General features: G+C 38.3%; 2 protein-coding genes and 1 long non-coding RNA gene across 8 annotated transcripts in view; 2 read left to right on the top strand and 1 right to left on the bottom strand.

Annotated features, from left to right (window-relative positions):
• Positions 1–402: 402 nt before the first annotated feature.
• On the top strand, positions 403–18,175 carry MARCHF8 (uncharacterized). Of its 5 annotated transcripts, none has more exons than XM_025168653.2 (9): positions 403–606; positions 3,496–3,611; positions 5,584–5,761; positions 7,708–7,787; positions 9,596–10,423; positions 11,868–12,048; positions 14,115–14,262; positions 14,878–14,934; positions 17,228–17,364. In XM_025168653.2, exons 3-8 carry the CDS (start codon positions 5,669–5,671, stop codon positions 14,889–14,891), a joined length of 1,344 nt encoding a protein of 447 aa, XP_025024421.1. In that variant the 5' UTR covers positions 403–606; positions 3,496–3,611; positions 5,584–5,668; the 3' UTR covers positions 14,892–14,934; positions 17,228–17,364. The 5 variants fall into 5 exon arrangements, with proteins under 5 accessions (XP_025024421.1, XP_087987723.1, XP_007431452.1 ...); XM_088131597.1 differs by lacking the exon at positions 14,878–14,934 and adding an exon at positions 5,030–5,079 and having other exon boundaries at positions 404–606; positions 17,228–18,175; XM_007431390.4 differs by lacking the exon at positions 14,878–14,934 and having other exon boundaries at positions 404–606; positions 17,228–18,175.
• A 2,114-nt stretch (positions 18,176–20,289) lies between these two features.
• Positions 20,290–23,335, top strand: LOC148213633 (uncharacterized). The gene is made up of 3 exons (XR_015794260.1): positions 20,290–20,498; positions 21,114–21,291; positions 23,201–23,335. It is a non-coding gene; the product is annotated as an uncharacterized LOC148213633 (long non-coding RNA).
• The window catches only part of HDAC3 (histone deacetylase 3), a 41,821-nt gene continuing 39,014 nt past the window's right edge, over positions 21,320–24,126 (bottom strand). For both annotated transcript variants that reach the window (XM_007431386.3, XM_015888636.3), the window contains one exon: positions 21,320–24,110. In XM_007431386.3, coding sequence (XP_007431448.1) covers positions 24,041–24,110 — 70 coding nt within the window. In that variant the 3' untranslated portion in view covers positions 21,320–24,040. The remainder of the gene's footprint in view (positions 24,111–24,126) is intronic.

Raw genomic sequence — 24,126 nt, 5'->3', positions numbered from 1 at the left:
GGCCCCAGGAAAACATCTGATCATACTGTGTAATGCTGTTTCCAGCAGTCTCCTTGATGGCATCATGTCTGACACATGAACTCCAACCTCCACCTCGTGCCAATGCTCTCTCCGTTCTCCCCTACAACAAAAAGCACTGCAATGCAATGCAAAACACTGCTGGCAACCCAGGCAGTTCAATAAGTCTGAGGAGACCCCTGGAATACCGTGCAGGCGGCAGCTTGTCACGGAATGGAAGGCGTCGCTGCCGGAAACCTTGAGCGTGAACCCTCCTATCCCGCAGTGTAAACACTCTACAGCTCCACCCGCTCAAGTGAATCCTAAGCAACGTCTCACAGGCGACGGAAGCAGAGCAGTGATTAACTTCCTGTGTTTGACAGACAAATCAGGACCCAGTGACGCCCAAAGAGGTGGTACCTTCCTCCTTCTCTTCCGTTGCAAAGCTGCTCCCGGGATTCCACAGGTGGCCGAGCGTTCTGGTCTGGGAGGGCGGCGTCTTGGCTTCGGAGGCGGGGGTGCGCGCTCGTCTGCCTTCCAGCTGCTCGCTCACCTCCTGGCCATGTGTCATGATATTTCCAGCTGGCCAGAACCGTATGTGACTACAAGGTTAGCCTGAGGGAAGAGAATTGCTGGGAGGAGCCTGTGGAAGGGAGGGGGCGCGGGCAGAGGGTGAAGAAAGTAGCGATGCCCTGCCCTTAAGTATGGTGCTGAAGAGCTGTGGGAGCAGTTTGGGTGTCCGCGGAAAATAGCATTGACGGAGGGATCCAAGCGGTTCCATGGAAGGAATCCCACTGTTGCTGAACCACTCCGGAGTGATCTTGCTGGAACGGAAGGTTTGCGAGGGTTGTCTCATCTCGTTTGCTTCTCCAGGAAAGCTAATCTGTGGGAGAAAGTTTGCAGAGGGAGCGGCAGCTTCTGTCCCTTTCACAGAGGAGAATCGAAAGTGTTTCTTCCAAGATTTGGAATCACAGTAGAAAAATGACACAATTTTGAAGCTTTCAGCATATTGTAAACACCAAAAGAAATAAGAACAGATCCAAATGGATTTTCGGTCTGGCCAACAAAATTCACTGTTATGTGTACTAAATCATCATAATCGTAACGTACATCCAGTGTGTGTGCACAAGACAGAAGGAGATCTTAGCAGGACTGTTATTCTACTCTTGGAGCCTATCCTTGCATCCCCAGAGTTATCCTTTGTGTGTTCAGGAACCATTATTTCAGTCTGAGTGTTGTTTCTGTGTTTCTAAGGTCAGTGGTTCATGTCCCGCTGGATGTTATTGAATCCGGAGTAGCTGTCATTAAACCAGATTTATCTGCTCCGCAGTGCAGCCTCAGATGTAATACTACTAGCATGAACTGTGGTTTCAGTCCCAGAGCTAGCATTCTTCTCCTTTTCATTCCAACCCCAGCATTGTAAGCAAAATATATTATGATCTTGTTAAGCAGATTTTTTAAAAATTAGCATAAAAATAACTAGAGTGAGAAATATGAATAATTTCTATGTCGAATTCGAGTAGAATTCTAAAATGCTATTAGAACATAAAATTAGTAAACAGATGTAAAATATCAATATGAATTATTGCTAACCTTGAGAAAATTGCATTTGCTTATGTTCATTGATTTGAATAGAACACAGTCATGTTTCCCTTATTTTTTTATATATAATACTTTCCTATGAATTCTTTTTGGTGTTTCTAATAGTTTCTTCTTTTTCTTTAAAATTGATCTTTAGTCATGGTTGATAAAAATGTCAGTCTTGTAGGCAGCAGTTGGTGAAAGAGATTAATTTGGTGCTAGATTTCATTGGGAAAGGTTCTGAAAAATTTGCCACTGTAGTAATACGCATTTATAAATGCACAATTATAAACATCTGTGATGTGGCAGTATTTGGAATAGTATGGACAGTTCTGCTCCCAACACCAAAAAAAGAAACTTTAGAAATAGAAGATATGAAGACAAATGCAGCTAAATGATTAGAGGGTGGGAGAGTGTTGTGTGTGTGTGTTTTTAAGTCTACAATAGTTTGGAGTTCTCCAAAGGAAGAACAAGGTATCTTTATACAGATTTTTAAGAAAAGCCTCATCTCATCTAATGCAAACTGTTAGTGTGGGAAATATGATCTTATATTATGTGGATTGAAATTCTGGTACTCAACTTTTTGGGTGTTACATCTCACCAATCCCTTTGTCAAAGAAACTGGATCCTATCATGGTAGAACAAAAAGGCTATTCTTTTTCATAGAAAGGTGTATATGGTGGGGTACCAGATGACTGGAAGAGGGCAAATGTCCCTGTATTCAAAAAAGTTGTGGAATGACACCTCTCCTTTTTTAGCTGCTACCACAAATATTACTTTTTATCTCTTTCTTATAAGGGGGTGGAGGGGGGGTCCATTGTGGAGCAACTATTATCCACATATCTGGCTGCATTCCATTGACACCACTGTCCTAGCTACTTTTCTACTCCTGTAGATTTATTTTTTCTTCATAAGGGGAAGCATTTTAAGAACCCCTTTACTTACTGCAAACTGAAATGTTGCAGTCCCTTCCCATCAGCTCAACATTCTTGCACCTCATTCAGGTCCAGTTGTCTACATTCAGGTCTACATTCTCACGTAGATTGCATCTCTGTAGTTAAGAATTACCCAGGGAGGTAGTGGGATTCCCTTCATTGGAAGTTTTCAGGCAGATGCTGAAAAGACATCTATCATGGATATTTTAATTTGGATTTTGTGCAGAGCAGGGTGCTGGGCTTGATAGCTTAAGGGGTCCTTTCTGTATAATACCATGATACAGAAGTTGTCTTCTTAAAGAGGTTGTAATAAAATTATATGAAAAGGGGAAATGGGGGAGGTACCCCAGTAATTTTATGTATTTATGTGCATATATATGTATGTATATTTATTGGGCTTATAGGCAGCTTCAGTTGCAAATGACTCTGAACAGCATATATCCCAACCTTTGTAGGCCATGTTAAAATAGTATGATAAAAACAAAGCATAATATATTATTAATTATATATAATTAATATATTATTAATTCATAACTGAGTAGTATTATGGATCGTTAAACACAGCAAAATACAAAGGCAATCTAAATCTAAAATTACAACACCTAACATAAAATGAAAATATTTCAAACTATCTCATTGAAGTGACTTATAAAAATGGGAAATGCCTCTGTTGCTATAATTTTCCAGTGATGACTGAAGTTTTTTACAAATATTTATGTCCACTGGGAAGATACATCCATGCATTTTTTGTGCAACTAAAAAGAACAATCCCTTACTGATAGCCCATCTAGGGGCAGTAATATCTTAAGATTAGAACTTCTAATACTGTAAGGGCAGTTGACTCAAAAACATACTAAGTACATTGGCGTTGGGTAGCAAACTATGGGGATATATTCAGAATAGAGGTCTGCAAATTATTTTAAATTCAGGTGTTTACTACCAAGTGGCTTATTTTCTTAATATCTTTTTTTTTTTAATCTAGGGTTACAGCAGGACCTGGTCTTGTCTTGGATTGCCAGTAAGATAGCCTCTGTGCAGGAGTAGGAAACAAAATATAGTTGCTTAACCATACATAGCAGAGTTGCTTTGATGTGACGGGTAAGGTCTATTTTATTTATTTCAGGTATTTAAAACCCAGAGCTACCAAATTTTATAATGCATGATTTTTCTTTTGACTTATATCTACATTTGCTGAGGTCTGGTATTCTTTTGGAGAAAGAAGTGGTGCTGCTGTTTGAGGAAAAAGGTTGTCAAGATCCTTTCCAGTCTGGATTTAAATCTGGCTCTGTCCCAGGATGCAGCAGCATAAATGGTGACTAGTGTCCCAGGAGATGCTACTATCATCCTGTGCTACTATCATCCTGTGCTAAAACAGCTATACCTGGTATTAGTTACTTTCTAGGCCTAATTCAAGATGTTACTATAGATGTATAAAACCTTATATGTCTTGCAAGATGGCCTGCCTTAATCTGCCCGTAGTCTTGGATCTTCAGCACACCATCTTTTGCAGGTTCCGCCACCAATATATTTAATATCAACAGCTAATTATGTTTTTTTCATAGACTATGGAACCACTTACCATCAAAGCTCCAGCTGGTTCTCTTCTTGTTACAGTTTAGGAGGGAGCTAATATATTTCTGATTGTTTCAGAAATCTTTTAGAGATTTTAATTGGGCTTCTAATTTGATAATTATATTTTATTGTAAATGTAAGCTGCCCACTCAGATTTGATTAGCAGATCCTGGACTGGACTAGTTAACCTCTGAGATTATTTCCATTTCTGTGATTCCATATATATAGGTCCATTAAAAACCCAAATAATTTTGGTAGCTTCTTAGCTATCTCTTCATACAACCTATCAGGTATTTTAAATTGCCCATTCCTGTTAAAAGGCCAATTCAGTCTTGTGGATAGTATAATAACATTGTAAGGGAGAACAGTGAATGTGGTGGCCACTAAGGTAGTCTTGCTGGGTACATCATTATTGTACGTTGTGCAGTGTTGGAGATCCCAAGAATAAACAGACCTGTCCATGAAGTAGCTGCTAAATTATTAAGCTACTTATTAAAATGTTACACTGTGACCCCCCCGAATATTCCAGGATTTCTATGTGTGTAAGGTGCTAAATACCTGGAAGATCTATCATTTTCATCACAGATGAGATGTCCAAAAAATGAGCAGAATACCAGTGTTCTACTTGGGTTAAAATTAAAATCCCCATGGATCATACAAGGATGAATGACAGGTATTTTTGAGAAAGTTGTACACTAAAGCTGTCACTACCAAAATGGTTTACTTATTTAAAAATTGTTCTTTTTGTATTGGATTATTTTTAATTATATCTTTGTTCTGTTAGAGGGGTTTTTACATTGCCTATTGTGAACTATATATTAGCCACCCAGAGTTATGTATTTCATATGGGTGGCCATTTATATACATTTTCTATATAAATAAGAAGTAAAATTGTTTTTAATGTGTTTTGATGCCCTCAGTTTGCCAAGTACTTTGCTTTTCAGGAGGATGGAACATGGATCGTTCGTACTCGAGCAGGACAGTTTCATATGATGTCAGTTTGCTTGTAATCCTGTTTTGATTTAAGTATGTCTTTCATTCTGACCTGTATGTATAGCTATAGCTTTCCAGCTTCAGCAAAGAGAATGCCAGGTTCAGAGCAAACAAGGCTAGATTTTGTTGGTAAGTCAGGAAAAGTACTGCTGCTGCTAATCCCAATATGTAAGCCAGCGTGCACGACAGGAATATACCAGTAGGCTCAGGAAAGCCAATATTTTGCAAAGGTACAAACAACCAAGGCCTCTGCCTGTAAAGATTAACCTGTGTGATGGATATAAAATGCTCTCTGGTGTACTGGAGAGGAATGAAAATTTGCAGAGGAAAGTAGTATAGAGTGGCAGAAAACTGGGATATGAACATTCTACATTGCAGCATTTTGCTAACAAATCCATTTATCTATTATTAATGTGTATTAATATAACTTACTAATACACATGGAGCTACACATTTCCTGATTATTTTCTGCTTTTTATTGCTCTAATTCTCGAATTATTTTTAGGTGCATGGCCTAGCAAAGAGAGATAATGAACCTCATATCAAGAATTTCATGTATATAGGAGGACCAATCTTATACTGATGGTGTAATGAATATACCATTGCATCAAATCTCTGTGATTCCAGCCCGGGATGTTACTTTTTCCAGAGTTTCTAAGAAGAAGGCCAAGAGAAAAGAACAGGTATTGTCATTTCTTCCCCAGTTAGGAGGTTTCAGGTTTATCTGAAGGGAATTGGGGAAGCACAACTTTTCAGTCAAAATATTCCGTATGTATTTTTCCCCTAAGAGTTTTGGCTTTTTAAATAAATTAAATACTTTCTATGTTCTTCAAGAAGCCTATTGCAAGAGGAAGTTCTGAAAATATTTACACTATCATTGGGGAAAAAAACCCTGAAAACACTCAGCAAACAGTTGATCAGTAATAGCCAATATATTTATTACCAGGAGTTTTATATTTTTTGAGAATTTCAGTGGGAGTGGTGGTGAAATCACTGGAAAATGAAGAGCTGAGATTTTCAGCCCATGTTGTGTATGCAAGAGCTCTTTTGGGAATGGTATGGTAGGAAGTTAAATAGATATATTAAATCTTTAGCAGTTTCAAAAAAGCTCTGTAGACAACAAAAATGATACATGATGATGAATCATCTTTTATGTGATTTTAAAAATGATTTTAGTCATTGCCAACAGAAAAAAAGAAAAAAAGCGCATTTAGCAATTACTTACCTATTACAGTCTATAGATGGCCAGTTTGTACATGAGTATCCAGGTAATGTGTGCTGAAGCATCCTGGACTGGCAAGATGAAGACTATGCAGTCTAGTCTGATGTTGCAGATGTACCCTTCTCACTTTTCTCTATGGCTCAGGGGACTTTTATAAGTCTCTAGCATGCTTCCTTCAGAAATTTCTTGAAAAATATCCCTCTTTAGGCACATATTTATCATCTTTGTCCACATAGGCCCCCTTATTTCTGACTGGTCCTGCCCTGTGCTGGTTGTACTGTGTTCTTGTGACCAACTTCATTTCTGGGTCTAGAATCAGCACATGTCCAGAAATCCAGTGTTGGAGTTTTCATGGCTCCCTGCTATTTCTTGCCTCCCATTCTAAACAGCAGTTATTTATAAGGAGTGGCAATTCTGCTCCCAGAGTACCCTACAGTACTCGCTTTTGCCTTAATGCTTACCGATAGGAAACATAATATAGAACATGGGAAAAGTCATAACGTGAAATTTTCTGGTTGGTAAGACACAGAATATGCAGCAGTTTTTGGGTAATGAATATTAACCATTCATGTATTTCCATCCGTGATTGATTGGGAGAGGGCGGGATTATATGTTGGTGCCAGCAGTGATAATTTCCATTCAGAAATGGGCATATGGGGGTCTGATTCATTTTGATCTGGTTGCAATTCCTATTGTGCCATATGCCAATGTAGTGATGCTCTTACCACTACTGTGGTGAGGTCACATGAGTTCCTTACTTTCATCTTCAAGGATATATTACAAGCAGCAGCCTATAGAGGCAACAGAAAGAAAGGTTGTCTTGCAGATGGTCAAGGGCATTTCACTTGAGTGAATATTCTAAGAAGCTAACAGTTTTTTAAAAAATCAAGCACTAAAAATTAAAGAATGCAACTAATGTAAACTGAAGTGGAGAGGTAAACCTGCATGTAAATGACATTTCAGTCCCTGGATAACCTGCTTAATTATTTCATAACTCTTAAATAGGATGAGAGATAAATTGAGTCCAGAGGAACTGATCTGCAGGGCAAATTGGTTTAAGATGTTAAAAGTAGTTTCCATGTCAAAGACAGTTGTATTTTGTGCAGAATTATTATTTGGAAGCTTAAGGAGATCAATAACTTCAGAAGAGGGACCATTCCAGGACATAGAAACTGTCTAGGGAAAACCTACAAACAGTAATGTGCTTAATTGTTTCCTCGGCAGATCATTGGAGAGCTTTGCCTCCCAGGCAGAACTCTGTTCAAAATAAGCATCGCTAGTTTAAATGTTTTGGAGCAGTGGTTTGTTTTTTATTGAAATTGAGAGGGCTAACTACAGATTCCCTGGTATGAAACCAACTTATCTGATAACCTTTGCTTTTCTTTTTTACTTTTTTTCTTTTTGTAGCCTGCTAATTCAACCTCTTTTCCTGCTCCTTGCGGCTTCTCTCAGGCATCTGCTACACCAACCAACCAGGACATTTGCAGGTAAAGTCATTGCAATAAAATATGGTGACAGTCATGGTGTCAGAAGATCTGCTATCTTACAGTTGATGGTCCAGGAAATCTTGCAAGGCGAATAACAACAATTGGTCCTTCAATATGTAGCCATTTTTCCAATGTTGTCATACCAAAATGGAGCAGGAGTGGAACCATTCATGCATCATACAAAACCATAATTTATCTTAGCATCAGGTGAGCTCCGTGAGCTCTCAGAAGGCTTAGCTCATGTCTTCTGGCTCTTCCCACAAGGCAGCATGGTTAGCAAACTAAAAATGATCCACCTATAGTTTATTTAACCATGTGTGAATCAGAGATTCTTCATGGGAGGAACCAATGGATGCAATTAGCTTGCAATTTAATTTGATGCATTAGTGGCATAATATTAAACCTGAACTTAGAAATAAAAAATGCACTGGAAACAAAATTATGGTGCAGAATGGTAACCTTGGTTTTGGAGTGGCATGATAATGTTCTTGTACACAGAATTGTTATGCAGGAAGTTAAGGTATAATTCTTTTTAATTGATCATGCCTCCCATATAATGAGTGATATTGTTATTGAACAACCTGAGTATGAGATCAACACCTAATTTGATTACAGTTCAATTTTATTAGAGAAATTAGTAATGTTCCCTATTAATACATATATAGCAAAGGAAGCTTCCTTTAGAATATGGTGGATTTCCTCAAGGTCAGAGGTGTGGTAAGACATCTGTGGCCTCCAAAGTCAACTTAGTTTTCCCTGAGACTCTTCCAGTTGTCTTGTGCAGCTTTCAACAAATTATTTAGCTTACAGATATCTTTTGCAGCTCAGTGTTCCTGTAATCTCCTCTTTAGCAGCTTGTTAGTTCTTTCTAATTGACCCTTTATTTTTGCTTATCCTCTGTTCATACTCTAAAATGCTTACATTGTATTAGAAATTATCATTGTATTAGTAATGTAATAAGTGTTATATTTTTGTACAAGACCTAGTTTTCCCCATAACAACAGCCCTGTAAGGTAGAGTTTGCTGAGACTTTAGTGCCTAGCCTAGTCACCTGAGGAGCGTCCACAGCTAATGGTGGACTAGAACCTGGATCTCCCCATTCCTAGTCCAACACCTTAACCACTGCACTACAAAACATTTTGAATTCTAAATAGTTGTTCCAACCATAGAGTAGAGTTCTAAGCTTAAAACAGAGGAATATCACCAGAGCATTTCTCACAAAGATGGAACAACCCATTTTGAGCTTTAAACATAATGTTTCAAGTATAGTCATTTTGCACACCACAAGTATACATATACAGTAATCAGCAAATACAGATGTTATAGTAATGATGGTCAGTGAATACTTGTTATTACAAGAATTAGAATAAACCAGATAGCTACACAAACACTACTAAGTATGTTTGGATGATTCACTTTAATGCATGTTGTGCCAATTTCCAATATGGAGGTAGAACAGGGTAGGGGGGTTGTTGAGCCTATACTATGGTGCTGGAAACTGGTTCTCCCAAGCTGTCTTTTTTCTCAAGAGCCCGTAATAGCTAGGAAAAAAGCACGTAGGGCAGACTTCAACAGATCCTGTCCAGCCATGCTATGCTGAATGCACACACACACACATTTAAGTGATCTTGGCATGTAATGCATTGTAGCATATGGGTTATGCCGCCATATTGACTGGCCTGTTTAATTCTGCCTTTGTTATGCTTGTTACTTGCCTTCCTCATAGTGGCTGAAAATGTCATTTCTTCACCAAATTGTATGTATTCTTTTTAATTTCTTGTGCTTTTATTCCATTGTTCTGCATGCAGTTCCAGTGCAGTGTGTTCTGAATGTTGTCATCACAGTCCAGTGCAATCTGCTGTTATCTTGAAAAATCTTGTCTGCCAGAATGCTCTGACTCCAGGGTCCACTGTGACAGTAACCTGTCAGAATGCGGTGCAGGCTTCCAAGACAAACTCCCATGGGCATGAACGTATCCATGCTTTCACGTCTAAGAATGGAAAATCCAGCCGTGCTCTGAAATTCTCCAAGTCTCTCAGTGATATGGATCAGAAGGCTCAGAGTGCAATTCACAACTTTAGCTGCGTGGAACGAACATGTTCAGAAGGCAGACTTACCCAAATGCAAGAGCAGTGTTTAAGACTTAACGTATGTCATAAGGAGAAGAAACCATTCAGCCTCAGGCCCTTCACTGTTAGCAATTCCAGACTTTCATATTTCTGGTCACTCTCGACCAATTACTCAAGTACATCTCTGGCTACTGGTACCCATAGTGCCGTACATGTTCCTCTCCTGGAGAACAAGTATGGCAATGAAATATGCCAGAGTAAAAATTTGTTGCAGTACCTTTTCTCCTTCTCTCATAGTTCCAGTGCAAGCAGTCATGAACTGGATAACAAGTCAAGCTGTCTTCGGCCAGAGAAATCATCCAGTGGTATGGTAGAGAGCACAGGTTTCTGTTCAGATGACATGGGAGATGATGATGTCTTTGAGGACAATTCTGTGAGGCTGAAAATTACAGCACTGCGGGCACCCCTCTGCTCAGCTGAAAAGGATAGTGATCTAGACTGCCCTTCCCAATTGTCAGAAAATTTCCCTCCACTTTCCCCTGTGTCTGTGTCTGGAGATGCCTGCAGGTTGGTTTATGCCAAACCACTGTTCTCTGCCCCCTCCCACTTCTGTGATAACTTGCTCTGCTCTCTTCATTTTCCCTTCCATTTGCTTCAGTTTATTTTCTTCTGAATTTGTCAACTTTTTGAATGTATAAAACATTTTGTTTTTTCCTGATGCCATGGTAATCATGTATTTCCCTACATATATTCCATGTATGTGTGGAAAAGAGGGTATTAAGAGCAAGGATGGAAGTTGCAAGTGTTTTCTTTCTTCCTGTAAGCTTTTTAAAGATGTTGCTTATGGCTCTGGCAGATATACAGTGCTTCACCTCATGGAGCAACAGGCTTGCTTGCCCCTGAAATAAATTTCAACTTCCCCCAAATGAACAGCAATTATATATAGGGCTAATGTCATTATAGAGACCTGAGGAGAAGTGTTAGTTCAGCACTGGTATGTTTGAGAAAAGAACCCTGGTTCCAAGCACTCATCAGTGCATAATTGTCCTCTCACCTCTGTGTACATCTTTCTTTTCCAAAAATAGCCTCTGCTGTTCCAGGTTCATCATCAAACAGGACAGGTGCACTCCTTATCTGCATATGCCAGCATCCCCTGATTCTGAGGCTCTTGAGAAAGAGAGTGGTGCTGATATAAAAGAAAAGAAACCTCTCTTGTAGCCACAGTCTTCTTTCAGAGGCCACCCATGCATCTCACTGAATCTTCCAAAATGTTGTTAATACGTAATTCAGGACATTTGACACAATTGCAAAAAGTACTATCCCAGCATTCAGGATCTGAATATCCATTTGTTGGATTTACCTCTTGTTAAAGCAAATAATAACTTCCTCAGAAACTTCTGGCCCTGGGGGTTTGTGGTTTAGTACGGAATCATAGCTACACTAAACCTGTGCCAGAAAGTTGTGCAAAGGATCTTAGGCAGAGCAAGCTGAGGTTGTTGCTTGCTTGCTTCTTGTTTTTGGTGCTGGCTTGTTTGATAGCAGGCAGTGGCTATCCCAGAGATTCTAAGGAAAACATTTTAGATGTATTCCTCTTCCATTAACATTTTAAAATGTGCACTTCAATTTTCATGCTATTGTAGAATGTAATAGTGATTTCAAATAACTGATTTCCCATAACTAGACACGTCATTTTCCTATGTTCTGGAATCACAGCAGTAAGTAAAGCCCCATTAGTCTTGTTAAAAAGAAAATGGCAATGTCTTTTTTATATCCCTTTGTTATTTTTTGGTTGGTTGGTTGATTTTGGTTTTATAAGCTAGAGAGAAGCAAGAAGTGTATGCAGTCAAGGATTTTACTTGAGCATAAGTAGTAGTTCTAGCCTCTGGTCACACATGATCTCAGATAATTTATTCTTCTTTGATATTGGTTCTTTCTTCAACAATATACTTTTGTGGTTTGGACCATAGTTGTCTTTTCTTTTCCCTAATAAATTGCTATGTTTCTGTCATAGGATATGCCATTGTGAAGGAGATGAGGAGAGCCCACTAATTACTCCCTGTCATTGCACAGGAAGCCTTAATTTTGTCCATCAGGCTTGTCTGCAGCAATGGATCAAGAGCTCAGACACCCGTTGCTGTGAACTCTGCAAATACGAATTCATCATGGAGACCAAATTGAAACCTTTAAGAAAAGTAGGTACAAGGATGATGATATAGAGACAAACATAATCATGAATTTCCTCTTTAGCATACATTACTGCTATTTACACATTTAAACTTTAGATTACAATAGAAGTAGGTACTGTTGTGACCATGTGCACAATATGTTTAGAAGTGTATCTCATCTATTTTTTTAGATTCTTCAGGTTTTTTTAAAAAAGGAACCAACGTACTACAAAGCAAGTACAAGATATTAAGAGGATCTCTGTGTTAAAATAATATTGAGCCCTGGGGATATTCTTTTTAAAAATGTAAATGAGAGGTAGTAATTATCTCTGTTCATATGGAAGGGTGGCCATCTGTCCAGAAAAAAGACAGAAGCAAGCTGGAGTAACAGCATCTGTGGGGAAAGTAGACAGAGTTCTGAGAGCAGTTGCATCTGTTTGCCTCCTGATAAATAGGTGTTTTGTGACTGGCCACAACACTGTTGCAGTAATTTGTGAATTCACACAGACTAGCAGAGTTGGAAGGAGCCATTTAGGCATCAGGTCCTGCCCCCATCTAGTGTAGATAATTCCTGACAGATTATCATCTAGCCTTGCTTAAATATACTGAGTGAGAGAGAGCTCACTATTTCTCACAGTAGTTGGTACCACTGTTGGACTGTTATTATAGATAAGATGGTTTTCTTAATTTTCAGTCAGAGTCTTCTGTCCTGTAATCTAAATCTTTTATTTCATGTTCTGAGCTCTGGATTGAAAAATAATAGTTCCTGAACGGTTTCTGTGTGTCATTCTTTCTCTGCATATGAAGGGGGTTGTTATTTTTTTCCAATTTCTCTTTCCATGGCTAAACATTTTCAGTTCAACGTTTCTTTGTAGGATTTAGATTCTGGTTTCCTGATCATATTCACTATCCTTCTTTGAGCTTGTTCCAGTTTGTATGAATTTGGCACAATACTTGCAGTGGCAACTGACCAATATAGAATAATGTAGACTTATCATTTCCTATCATTTGTAAACCATATTTCTGTTTATAATAGCTTAACTTTGCATTTATTTTGTTTGTTATTATACCATGGCCTTCTGTTTGTATAAGCACTGCATTTCACTGGTGACTCATACTCAGTTCAGCACTATTATCAAACTAAGTATTTTCCATGTATTCATTTTTCTTTCCTATGTGCATAATTTTTGCATTTGTTTTTGTAAGTTCATTTTGTTACTTCATCTAATTTCTTTAGTGTCTCGGGATTATTTTGAATTTTGACTCTGTCTTCAAGAATATAAACTATTTTACCTATCAAATTTTATGTCATCTGCAAATTTGATAAGCATCCCCTGCCTTTTAATCCAAGTCATTAATAAGTATTGAAGAGTATAAGGCCCAGGAGTGAATCTTGGCATCACATTCAACCTTTCCCTCTAATGTGATGAAGGAACAATTTGATAAGAAACAATCTTATCACAGTGAATATTAACTATGGTTAGTAGATAGCTTCTACTGTCACAATTCTGTTTTAATAAATGTATGCAATTATAGATAATGAAATCTGCACTGCTATATTATTTATTTCTAATTTGCATTTCTAAAGTCACCCACATCATTGGTGACTTTGGGTGATACATCAAATTAAAGACAGAGGTATAAAACAAGCACAAAGAGAAAAGAAAGATGTCATCCTGGCGAAACAAAACATCCACTGACAACCTATAAAGCTCCTCACGTAGGGAGTCTCCATCCTGTCTTAGCCCACAACCTGGGGAAAGAGCCAGGTCTTCACAGTGCATTTAAAGGAGAAGAAGATCAGGGTACTTTGAATCTGTGGGGAGATGCAGTCCCCCCAGAGGGCAGGCACCACAACAGAGAAGACATGCCACCTGAGTGCCATTGGATGCCATTGCTTGATGAAGGGCTTAAATACAATACAAAGCAGTGTATTATAGCCATATGGTAAGCTGCATGTGCTTGCTTGATCATCTGCCATCACAATCAAATTCAGTAAAATAAAGATTTCTGGCTAGAGGGCAAGAATCACTTACCTGTTCTCTGACAGTATTTAGTAACTGAACACTTCTATTTTCTGGATTTCTTCTCAGTGGGAGAAGCTGCAGATGACAGGCAGTGAACAAAGAAAGATCATGTGCTCTGTAACTTTCCATATCATTGCTATCACTTGTGTGGTGTGGTCACTCTATGTCCTCATAGACCGGACTGCTGAAGAAATTAAACAGGGGGAATCCACTGGTACGTTACTTTATTTTCCTTCTGGAAATAACTTTACAAAAGGGGATGCTCAAGTCATGACAAAGAGCCAGTAATCAGGGAAGTAACTTTTTATATGTTATGCTTTCTTTTATCAGACATTGCTTTAGCTGTATTATATGGAAACTGATGTATTCCTGATTTTTCTTCCTCATACTATTTTTATCCTGACACTTAGTTCTTCCATTGGCTTTTGCTCAATTTGACGTTACATGATGTTACATTTGATGTTAATGATCAGACTACAGTGGGACTTGCTCTTGTTCTCCTTCCCCTTTGCCAAGGTGCTTTGGACACACTCTGAATTTACCTCAATTTTGGAGCAGATTAAGACAGATTAAGGAACAGCAGATCAGCAGAGTGTTCACCAGTAATTTCAATTCTATTGACAAAAAGTATTAGTTACAAGCCAATTTGTCACATAAAACAAAGCTATGTATTTGGGGAATCTTGTAAGTCTGGAGTATGCTAGGTTAAGGAAGCCTGTGGTATAGCATCCCATGCTGTATTTAGTATGCTCTTCCACACTGAGTTGGGGATAGGCTAACTCATCCTCTCACCACTCAGGTTGACTCTTTTTTCTTTCCACTCAACCAGTTATCAGGAAGTAAAGAAAAATGAAGCTAAAGCTACAGCACGTGTGCCACAAAAATAGTAAGAAATCCCACTCCTCTTGTTCTTCTGCATGGTCTTTTTCTGACCCAGCATCAGCTCACTAAGAAAGCTTTCCCATGTGGCAATTGCAGGCCAAATGATTATTTTTCAGGACTTGTGTATGCTTACTGCTAAAAGAACAGAACTGTTAGTCTGATTTTCTGATTAAGCCTAAGACATACAACATTTGTACCAAAATTTGAGGGGAGAGGACAGGGGAAATGCTTTTTATGGCTTCCGTTGCTGCTTAGAGCATAGTTCATGTAAAACATACATGCCTGGGTAAAATTTAATTGAAGATGTCCAGCTTAATCTAATCTAGTGAAATGTCTGTGGTCCTAAGTGTAAGATTGGCACCTGCATTTAGACTCATTGTTTTATCACAGTAGTTCAGAGTTAGAAACAAACCATAAAATTATCTGTATAAAGTGTTAATCAACACTTTATATGAGATGAACTTTGAGATTTGAGATTCTGTTATATATCACATGTAAAAAAGGCTGAAAAAAGTCCATACAGACATACCCATACCCAACAGTACTATAGACATCTTTTGCTGTGTTTCATTTCCTGGAGTTCTTCAGAAAACCAAGGAGTGCCTGAGATTGATGTATAGCTACTGGCCACATAGGAGCAATCCGATCTGTGCTCTCATCACTTGCTCATTTCTGGCCACAAGTAGAGCTGCAGCCAAACCATCCATCAAATCTCCCAACTCTCTCTAGAACCCTGAGTTGTTTTGGGCAGACTGAACTAATAGGTCCTATCTCCCTCTGGGAGCGGGTGGCACCGGTAAGTCGCAAAGCATCAGCTAGTGATCTGTCCATAGTAATGGGCTCATGGTAATATCCTCAACACCCAGATCATGTCCCAGCTGCCCCAAGGTAAAAACCAGATCTATGTGTTATCTTTGGTATGTGTCAGGCTCTCATTTATTTGGGTCAATTCCATGGCACCACGATGCACATGAACTCCTGAGCTGCCCCGATTCAGCACCACCCTCTGTTGAAAACTATATGCATTTAGCTGTAAAGTATGGACTAAATTCTAATCCCCCCCCCCACACACACACACACACAAAAGCAAAAAACAAATTCATGCTGTAGTGAAGTCTGTGTTGATAGATCTTGGCATTTTTTTTCCACACATTGCAATCACTGCAATACATTGCAGTGATGTTCTGATAGAATTGCGCTATGAGCATGATAAGAAATCTTTCTTCAAGGATAATGTAAACATGGAGTAGATTAGTATTAGAGTTAATGTACATTTCAAAAATTATTTAGAGGAGGTACTTCTGAACTCACATGAACACAGCAGCTCTGCTACTAAATAAAGCAGTTACATCTTTTCTTCTGCTTTATCAGTTGGAGTTGTGAATTAGAGTTTCTATCTACAGTATATACTTCTAGATATGTATTAGTAAAATAACCTGTTCTCCCTTTGTATATTCTCTTCTCCCAGTGCAGCTGCAGAACTAGGTAGACAGATTGGAGAAGGATATTTTATCACTGTAGAAATGAATGGGGAAAAGGAACCTGTTGGAGGTAGGATGGGTGGGGGCAAGATCTGAAAAAGTGTTGGCAGACTCCTGAGTGGTGTCTCAGGAGATGGTGGACTCTCCTTTGCTGAAGTTTCTAAACTGCTGTAATATGTATTTATTTTATTTATATTGTGTATAAATACTGTGAGGTGAAGTGGATTAGATTATCTCTAAGGTCCTTTCAACCCCTACATTCTATGCTGTCCATAGAAGGTCATTATAGCAAACTAGGATTAAGCTATGATACGCCATGGTTAAACGACCCAAGGCAACTTGAAACCAGAATTTCATATCATGATTTATTGGTGATAAATAAAAATCAGCTAATGGGCTAGGAGAGGCAAACTATATCTTACCTACCCAAAGCGATGATTTAATTCTAACTCTTAGCATACAATACAGATACCATCTTATGACTAGCAGGCAAAAAGGGAGTTAAATTAGATTTGCTTGGTCAAAATAAGTCATAAACATGAGACAAAGATAGTTGCCAAAGAGATGTGAGCATGACATTCTCTCCAAATAACAGAAGCTGAATGAATTCATTGCAAAATAAGCGGTTTTGCTTAATATATATGCATGCATTTTTCTAATGCATTTCTATTAAATGCTTGTTTTAAGTTTTTAGATCTTCATATAAATCTCTTGCTGCTATCTAAGGAGCCTTATATCTGAATATTCTGGTGATTTACAGCTTTATTTAATTTTAAACTCTAATTCTGAGCTCTTTGAATCCTTTCTTCCCCCCAGGTATTCTAGAGTGGCCATTTTGGACTAAACTAGTGGTGGTAGCTATCGGTTTCACCGGTGGAATTCTTTTCATGTATGTTCAATGCAAAGTCTACATACAGCTATGGAAAAGACTTAAAGCTTATAACCGTGTGATATATGTACAGAACTGCCCGGAAACAAGCAAAAAGAACAGATTAGAAAAACCAAATACTGAACATTCAAGTATCCTTACAAGCCATCATATGGAGATTATCAGTTCAAATTGCACAGAAACTGAAAATGTGAATGCTAACATTCTTCATATCTGACATAATGTCTTTTCTTGAAGATTTGGATCAGCATTATTTACTATTTTCAGATATTTAAAATCAATTAAGGATAGAATTGTTTTTCTTTACCAGAGCAGCAAATCTGAAGATAAATCGAAGAAAGTACTGCTTGGATGACATATAAATGAAGTTGAACATTATTTTCTATCTGTTTTAAATAATTTCAGTTTTTGAAGTCTTTATTTTTTTCATCAATCATTCTCAAATACGTCTTGGTTATGTTAAGAATTAAAACGTCTGTTTTCACTACTGTATGAAACAACTAAATGAGGCACATTGGAGCAAAAACTAAATGTTTTTATATAAACATTCTATTATACGTACCTCTCTAGCGTACAGGGGCCCCATTACAACATGTTGTAAGTCCTATGTAGTTCTAGTATTGCTGTAAAGAATTTGCCTAAACTGTATCTGTGAACCGTATCTCACTCAGGGTAGGGGGTATCAAAGCATGAAGCACTTTTAATTGTTTTTATATTATAACAAATTGGAAACAATCTCAGTTCAATGTGTTCCTTTGAATTACTGAAACCACATTAATATGTAGGCCTAACCATTTGCCTTAAAACAACAAGGGTTGTACTAAAAAATCACTCAAATGTTCTTAAGTCTAATAATAAATCTTTTCTTGACATTTTGTTTCTTTGCCCTTTTTGAAAATACTGCATATATTGATTATGGAACAGAAAATAATGAAATTATAACTAGATTAAATGTTACCAGTGTTCTCTGTGGTATTAGAATAAGCCAATTGATCTGATTTTAATGAAGAAGAGGAGAATTTCAATGTTTCATTTTTCTACCATTTTGTATGTATATGTACATGCCTTCAAGTCAGTTTTGACTCCTGGTGATTGCCTGGACAAATCCCTGCAGCACAATGTCATGTGTTGGGGTTGCTTAGTGACAGCAGTTCTGGCAATTTCAGTTGCCGTTGTTAAGTAAGGATCATGCAATTTGTTAAGGGAGGACCTCACTTGACCACAACTTCCAACTTTCTGCCGGCTTCCCCGCTGACTTTGGTTGTGGGAAACCGGCAGGGAACGTCAGAAATCGTGACCACGTGACTGTGGCTTGCTGCAACGTAATTGCAAGCCGGGTGCCAAGTGCCCAAATTGCAATCGTGACTGCAGGGACGCTGTGACAGCCAGAACTCTGAGGACCCCTGGTTCAGCACCGTCACAAATTTTAACAGTCACTGAACAAGTGGCCATAACCCGAGGACCACCTGTATGCTGTAAAAATAGAGAAGTCCTCCCTCCCCCCAGGAGGGGGGCTGGAAGTCATGTAAAAACCCCATACACAGGGGCATGACATAATGTAATATCTGTATCTCTGCTGTGAGAGCTTAAGGGAGTATATATACCATTCTGATATCTTCTATAGATCTCTTTCTGTAAACTGCTGAGTGTCAGGCCCTGAATAGCTCCTAAAGTTAATGTACTACATAATATAGTACATTAACTAACATAGTAATCTAAATTGCAAAGGTCTGTGAATTCAATTCCTGGTAGAGGATTTGAATCCCATCGAACAACATCCAGCTACTAACATCTGAGGAGCTGGATGAAACTGCCCCTGGTGGTTGATGTAACCAAGTGCATAATGTCTATGGCATTCCCCTGCTCTAGCTGGTAACTCTATCAAGGGAGTTAAGGCTATTTAGCACAATTTGTGACAAGCCCTTGTTAATTCCTGCAGTATGCTCAATTTTCACGTTTTCCATAATATCATTAGCTTTCTCAAGTTTTATTCAAGTTGTTATTGTTTGCCTCAATCAGAACTGGAAAAAAAATGTAATAAGAAAAAAATACATTTTATACATTTATTTTTATACATTTTATCCAACAGTTTGTAATATCGGTTGCATATTACTTAGTAATTATCAATGCATGATCTATATTTGTAAGCAACTCATTCATAAGTTGCAGGTCAGTTGCAAACTGATTATTTGGGGCCATACAATTATCTTTCCAGTCTTGGACTATCCAACATTGCAATAAGAAGAAGACAGAGTAGTAATAAGAGGGAAACGAGAATTCATTTCCACTAACCATCAGTTTTGATGTAATAATTATAAATGTTCAAAAGAACATGGTTATCCAAGAAATATTAAACTCTGTCTCAAAAGGTATAGTTACTTCTCAGAATGTAACAACTTTTGGACATTGAAAAAAATATTTTAATGAACTTTTATCCTCATTGCATCTACAACAACACAATTATTTACCCTTTTCTTTGCTATATAAACAAAATAGAGTCCAATAAGTCCAAAATATTATTTTAATTGGATAAACTGTAGTCTAAGATCCTTTGAATTTTTTTGATACAGATTTTAAGAGACTTTCCCATCATTCAGACAAAATGGGGGTCTCCAATTCCTTATGTCAGAATCCTCGGAAATCCTGGCAAATTATTAATCACACTGATTGCTAGCTTGCTTTTTCGCTTGCTGCGGTTTTGCCATTAAAAGACATGGGGGGGGGGGACACAAGGTATGGGAAGATGGATGTTAGACCGTTACAGGCGGATGGGCTCTTATCACAAGCCCGGAATGCTCAAGGTCGTACCAACGGGAGAATGTGAGAAGACTAAGGCAGCAGGGGGTGAGGGGAGGAGAAGGAAAGAGGGGAAAAGCAACTTTTGGCGTGCGCAGGCTCAGCCTTAGCAATGCTTTGGATCTGTACACTTATTCCCTTGAATCATGAATGGTTGCAGGGAGAGTTACTGTAATTGAGAGCAGAAGAGAGAAGAAGAATTACACCTTATCCCATTCAGTCTTTCAACTCTCAGTGTCAAATTACTTTTTCAATAACAAGTATTTATAAAAAAAATAATTATGGACTTTTTTTGTCTTCCAGGATTTAGTGATTACTTCTCATTATTTAGGCGTCTGAAGCTGAAAATACCACTGATCCAAGCAGAGATGTTAAAAGATATTGCAGTTGTAAATACTGCTAGTGAGTGGCAATAAAAAATATTTATCCTTTAACACAGAAAATTATAAAAACTCATCTTGCTCCAGTAATTGATCTAAAGAAAAACTCCTAACATTTATCTAAATGTTTCATATAACAGATTTTTAAATCAGTTTTAAAATCTAGATTATCCTATAGCATCATTCTAGCATGAAAAAAAGGACTAACATGGATTTTCCAGAAATATTAAACCACAATTTCAAATCAGTATAATTGTGGTTTCTTTTCAGGTGGGATAAATCTTTTACCTTTTAGCTTTTCTCATATTGTGAAGTCATTCAGACCAGGAGTTTCCCCTCTACGACTTTCTTGGTTATTACTACATCTTCTATGTTTTGCTTTCCTCTGCAACTTATTCTTTGTAATCTTATTTACTTTCTGCATTTCTGCACCCTTTTATGAATTTCCAGTTGTTTCTCTTGGTTTTGCAACTATTTCTTGGCCAGTTCTGGTGAATGCCACTCAGTTTATGTTTCCCACTCTGTTCTGCTTTTTCCCCTTTTTTTTCTGTTTTGTAACTTTTTTCTCTGCATTAACCCCAAGTACTGTAAGTACAATTCCCTAAGGTGGGTGTTTTCTTTCTTTTCTCCTTGGCAGATCTTGAACCAGTGCCCTTGGAGCCAGTATGGAACAACCTGAGTCTTGTGCCTCCTCTGCCACAATGACATCCGTCACCTGTGTGTGGAACACACCCACCTCTTGCCTGAGTGATGCAGTGCACAAGCAGCTGGCAATGGGGGCCTGCATCGCCTCACTTTGATCCTATCCCAAGGAGGTAAGCATTGCACAGGCTGCCTCAGCTTGATTTTACATCCATGGTGAAATACAGTCTAGCCTGCATAGTCAGCATGGAAAGAGCGCCTAGAGAAGAAATCTCATAGTTGGGGGCAAGCAACTGGAGGAGGTGCCTGGACCACACTATTCAAACCTTCACCAGGTAATAGTGTGCTTAACTTCTGGTATCTTTGGTCATATGCTTTTTGCTGCTGACTACTTGTCACATAGATGCAAATTGAAATTATCTTACTATCTTAATTACATTATTGAAGATTTTGTATTCTTAAACTTGCATGCTTAATGGCAGCATTTTATCAACACTATTGTAAAAGGGCCACAAGTCAATGGAAAATTGAGATCTTGTTTTTTGCTGTTAAGTTTCTATGTGTCTGTTGTAGAAGCGCATGAGAGAATGAGGCTATCCATGCATCAGAAGGATCAATTTCTACCATTTGTTTCAGATGTGCATTCACTTAAATATGTAAATATATAGGTTCATTACAGATTCTCTCATGGTGCAATTCTATGCTTCTCTGCACAAGTGTCACTGAGTTCAGTGGGTTTTACCTTACATGCATGAGTATAAAATTGAATTGGAAGTAATCCATTATAAAGCCTATTGCTTATTAGATACCATAATATGCATAAAGAGCAAGGAGGGGGTTGTCATTTTGATGTAGGACATTTAAAGTTAGACACAGAAAGTTTACAAACAGGAATGAAGTCTCAATATGCTTTTATTCATAGCCAAAGTGCTGACAATGACCTTTAAAACTTCAACATATTTAAATCTAGGATACCTTACAGATGCCTCTCCCTACTCCCTAAGATCTGATGGAGACATTCCTCTTTATGTCTCAACCATGATGCAGGTGTATTAGTTAGGAGATAATGGCCTTGGCTGCACCTAAGCAATGAGAATTCTTGTTGCAGGAGCTTCCACCAGTGGATCAAGCCCTTTGTTTTTAGGGTGGCATTCATCCCTTATGCGATGTATATTTTAGAAGGCATTATGCTCTGCTTATTACTTTATAATCTTTATTAGACATTTCTGTGACAATTGTAGCTTTGCCTTTTGCTTCTTTTAACTGTTGTAAACTGCCCTGAGTGATACACATGCATCAGAAAGCTGCATCAGAAATGCATAAATAAAAGAATCCCAAGCAATCAGTTTTTTAACACCAACTTTTGACCTGAGGCACCTTAAAAAGAGCACAAGGGCTATGTGAAGCTCAGGAGTCATACTTCTCTTTAACTAAGCCTTTTAAAAGTGCACTTTAAGGCTGAAGCAAGGTGATCCTACAGCCTTGCTTCAGTCTGCTGTGGAGCTCCTCTCAACCCTCCCACACAGAACATGGACTATGGGAAAGGGCTGGGAGGAGGAGCCTCCTCTTGCAATGCTGTTTGAGGGAGCCTCCCAAACTGGGTGGCCTTCTGCATCAGAGTGGCTGCCAGTCCTTGCAGTCATGGCAGTGAACAAAGTCACACAGAGTCAGTGCAATTTTAGGTTCATGATGTATCTCAGTAGCTACTAAATACCAACTTTTAAGCCACAGCAGGGCAAATTGGGAATGAACAGGAGAGAAGAGAAGAAAATACTGTTTTTAATATTTTAAGCCCACCAGTAAAATATAGGGAAGAGAAGAGCAATTCCTCTCTGTCATTTTAGTTGCAAAAAACTTCTCGAAGTGTTGGCAACTATCCTCAGCACATGTAGTTTAAGACTCTAGTTAAAAAGAATTAAGCCCACATTAGATGACTGCAGGAGGAATTAAGGTTGGGAAATCTCTTCCCACTTCAGCTCACTCAAAGGGTACTTCAGGTATCAGGACAATTATGAATGGGGCAAAAAGGGAGAGGGAATACATTTTTCTGTGATTAATATCCTTATAATTTATTTCTTTTAGAATTCAATGGATAATACTCAAACTCAAAACATGGGACTTTAGGAGTTAACAGACAGCAGAAGAAAAACACATTGAAGAGTGTTAACTTTTGGTCCAGGACTCTTCTCATTAAAATCTTTATACCTTCACTGAAGCAAAAATAGAAGCATGTCCAATAAGCTATAGACATCTGCTGTAGTGCATGAAAGTCACAAAATCCTGCCAAATACACAGAATTAATTTCTCAATTGGAACCATATTGCCATGCAATACATAGTATCCCCAAGCAGAAGAACTGACAAAAGATAAATTCTAAAAGAACCCACATGATTGGAGTGCTTTATACATGACTCCTCCACCTCATAGCTAAGTAAAATATCCACTTATCTGATTTCTCCCTTTATCTGAGTTATTGCAATAGAAGGCTGAAAATTTGACCATGTAAGTGAGCTTTTTACTGCAGATTCTGCAGATTTCAAATTAGGTGCTTCAGGAGACTCAAAATAATAAAAATGGTTCAGAATACAATAGTGCTTCCTGTCCTTCCTTGAAGAGTGGCAGCCCTGTGAAGAGTGATGGCCGTTGCAGAATGAGAATTGAAGACAGCCACCTACCAACAAAGCATATTTGTATGAACCTGAAGTTATGCATGTTTATTCCCACAAATAATGGCAGAAGATCAGGTCAAGTGGAAACTCTCACTGCTTTTTGTGCTCAAGCAATTCCATGATCTACCAGTCCTGCTGACATCACTTCATAAAACAGGTAGGAAGAACAGAGTTTTTCTATTGGAACCTATTGCTTCCTTAGAGTATCACCATCCAGAAAATTCACATAGTCTAAATTTATAGGACTCAGGCCTCAAATCTCAACATCACTTTCTTTATCATTATCATGGTCACCATCGTAGAACTCATTGGAAGCTTCTGGCCTGCAAGATATAACAA

Source organism: Python bivittatus, unplaced genomic scaffold, assembly GCF_059951505.1.
Source record: "Python bivittatus isolate LINGU-HERP-01145 unplaced genomic scaffold, Pbiv_v1 ctg000960_np1212, whole genome shotgun sequence".
NCBI lineage: Eukaryota > Metazoa > Chordata > Lepidosauria > Squamata > Pythonidae > Python > Python bivittatus.
This window is presented reverse-complemented; position numbering and strand designations above follow the sequence as displayed.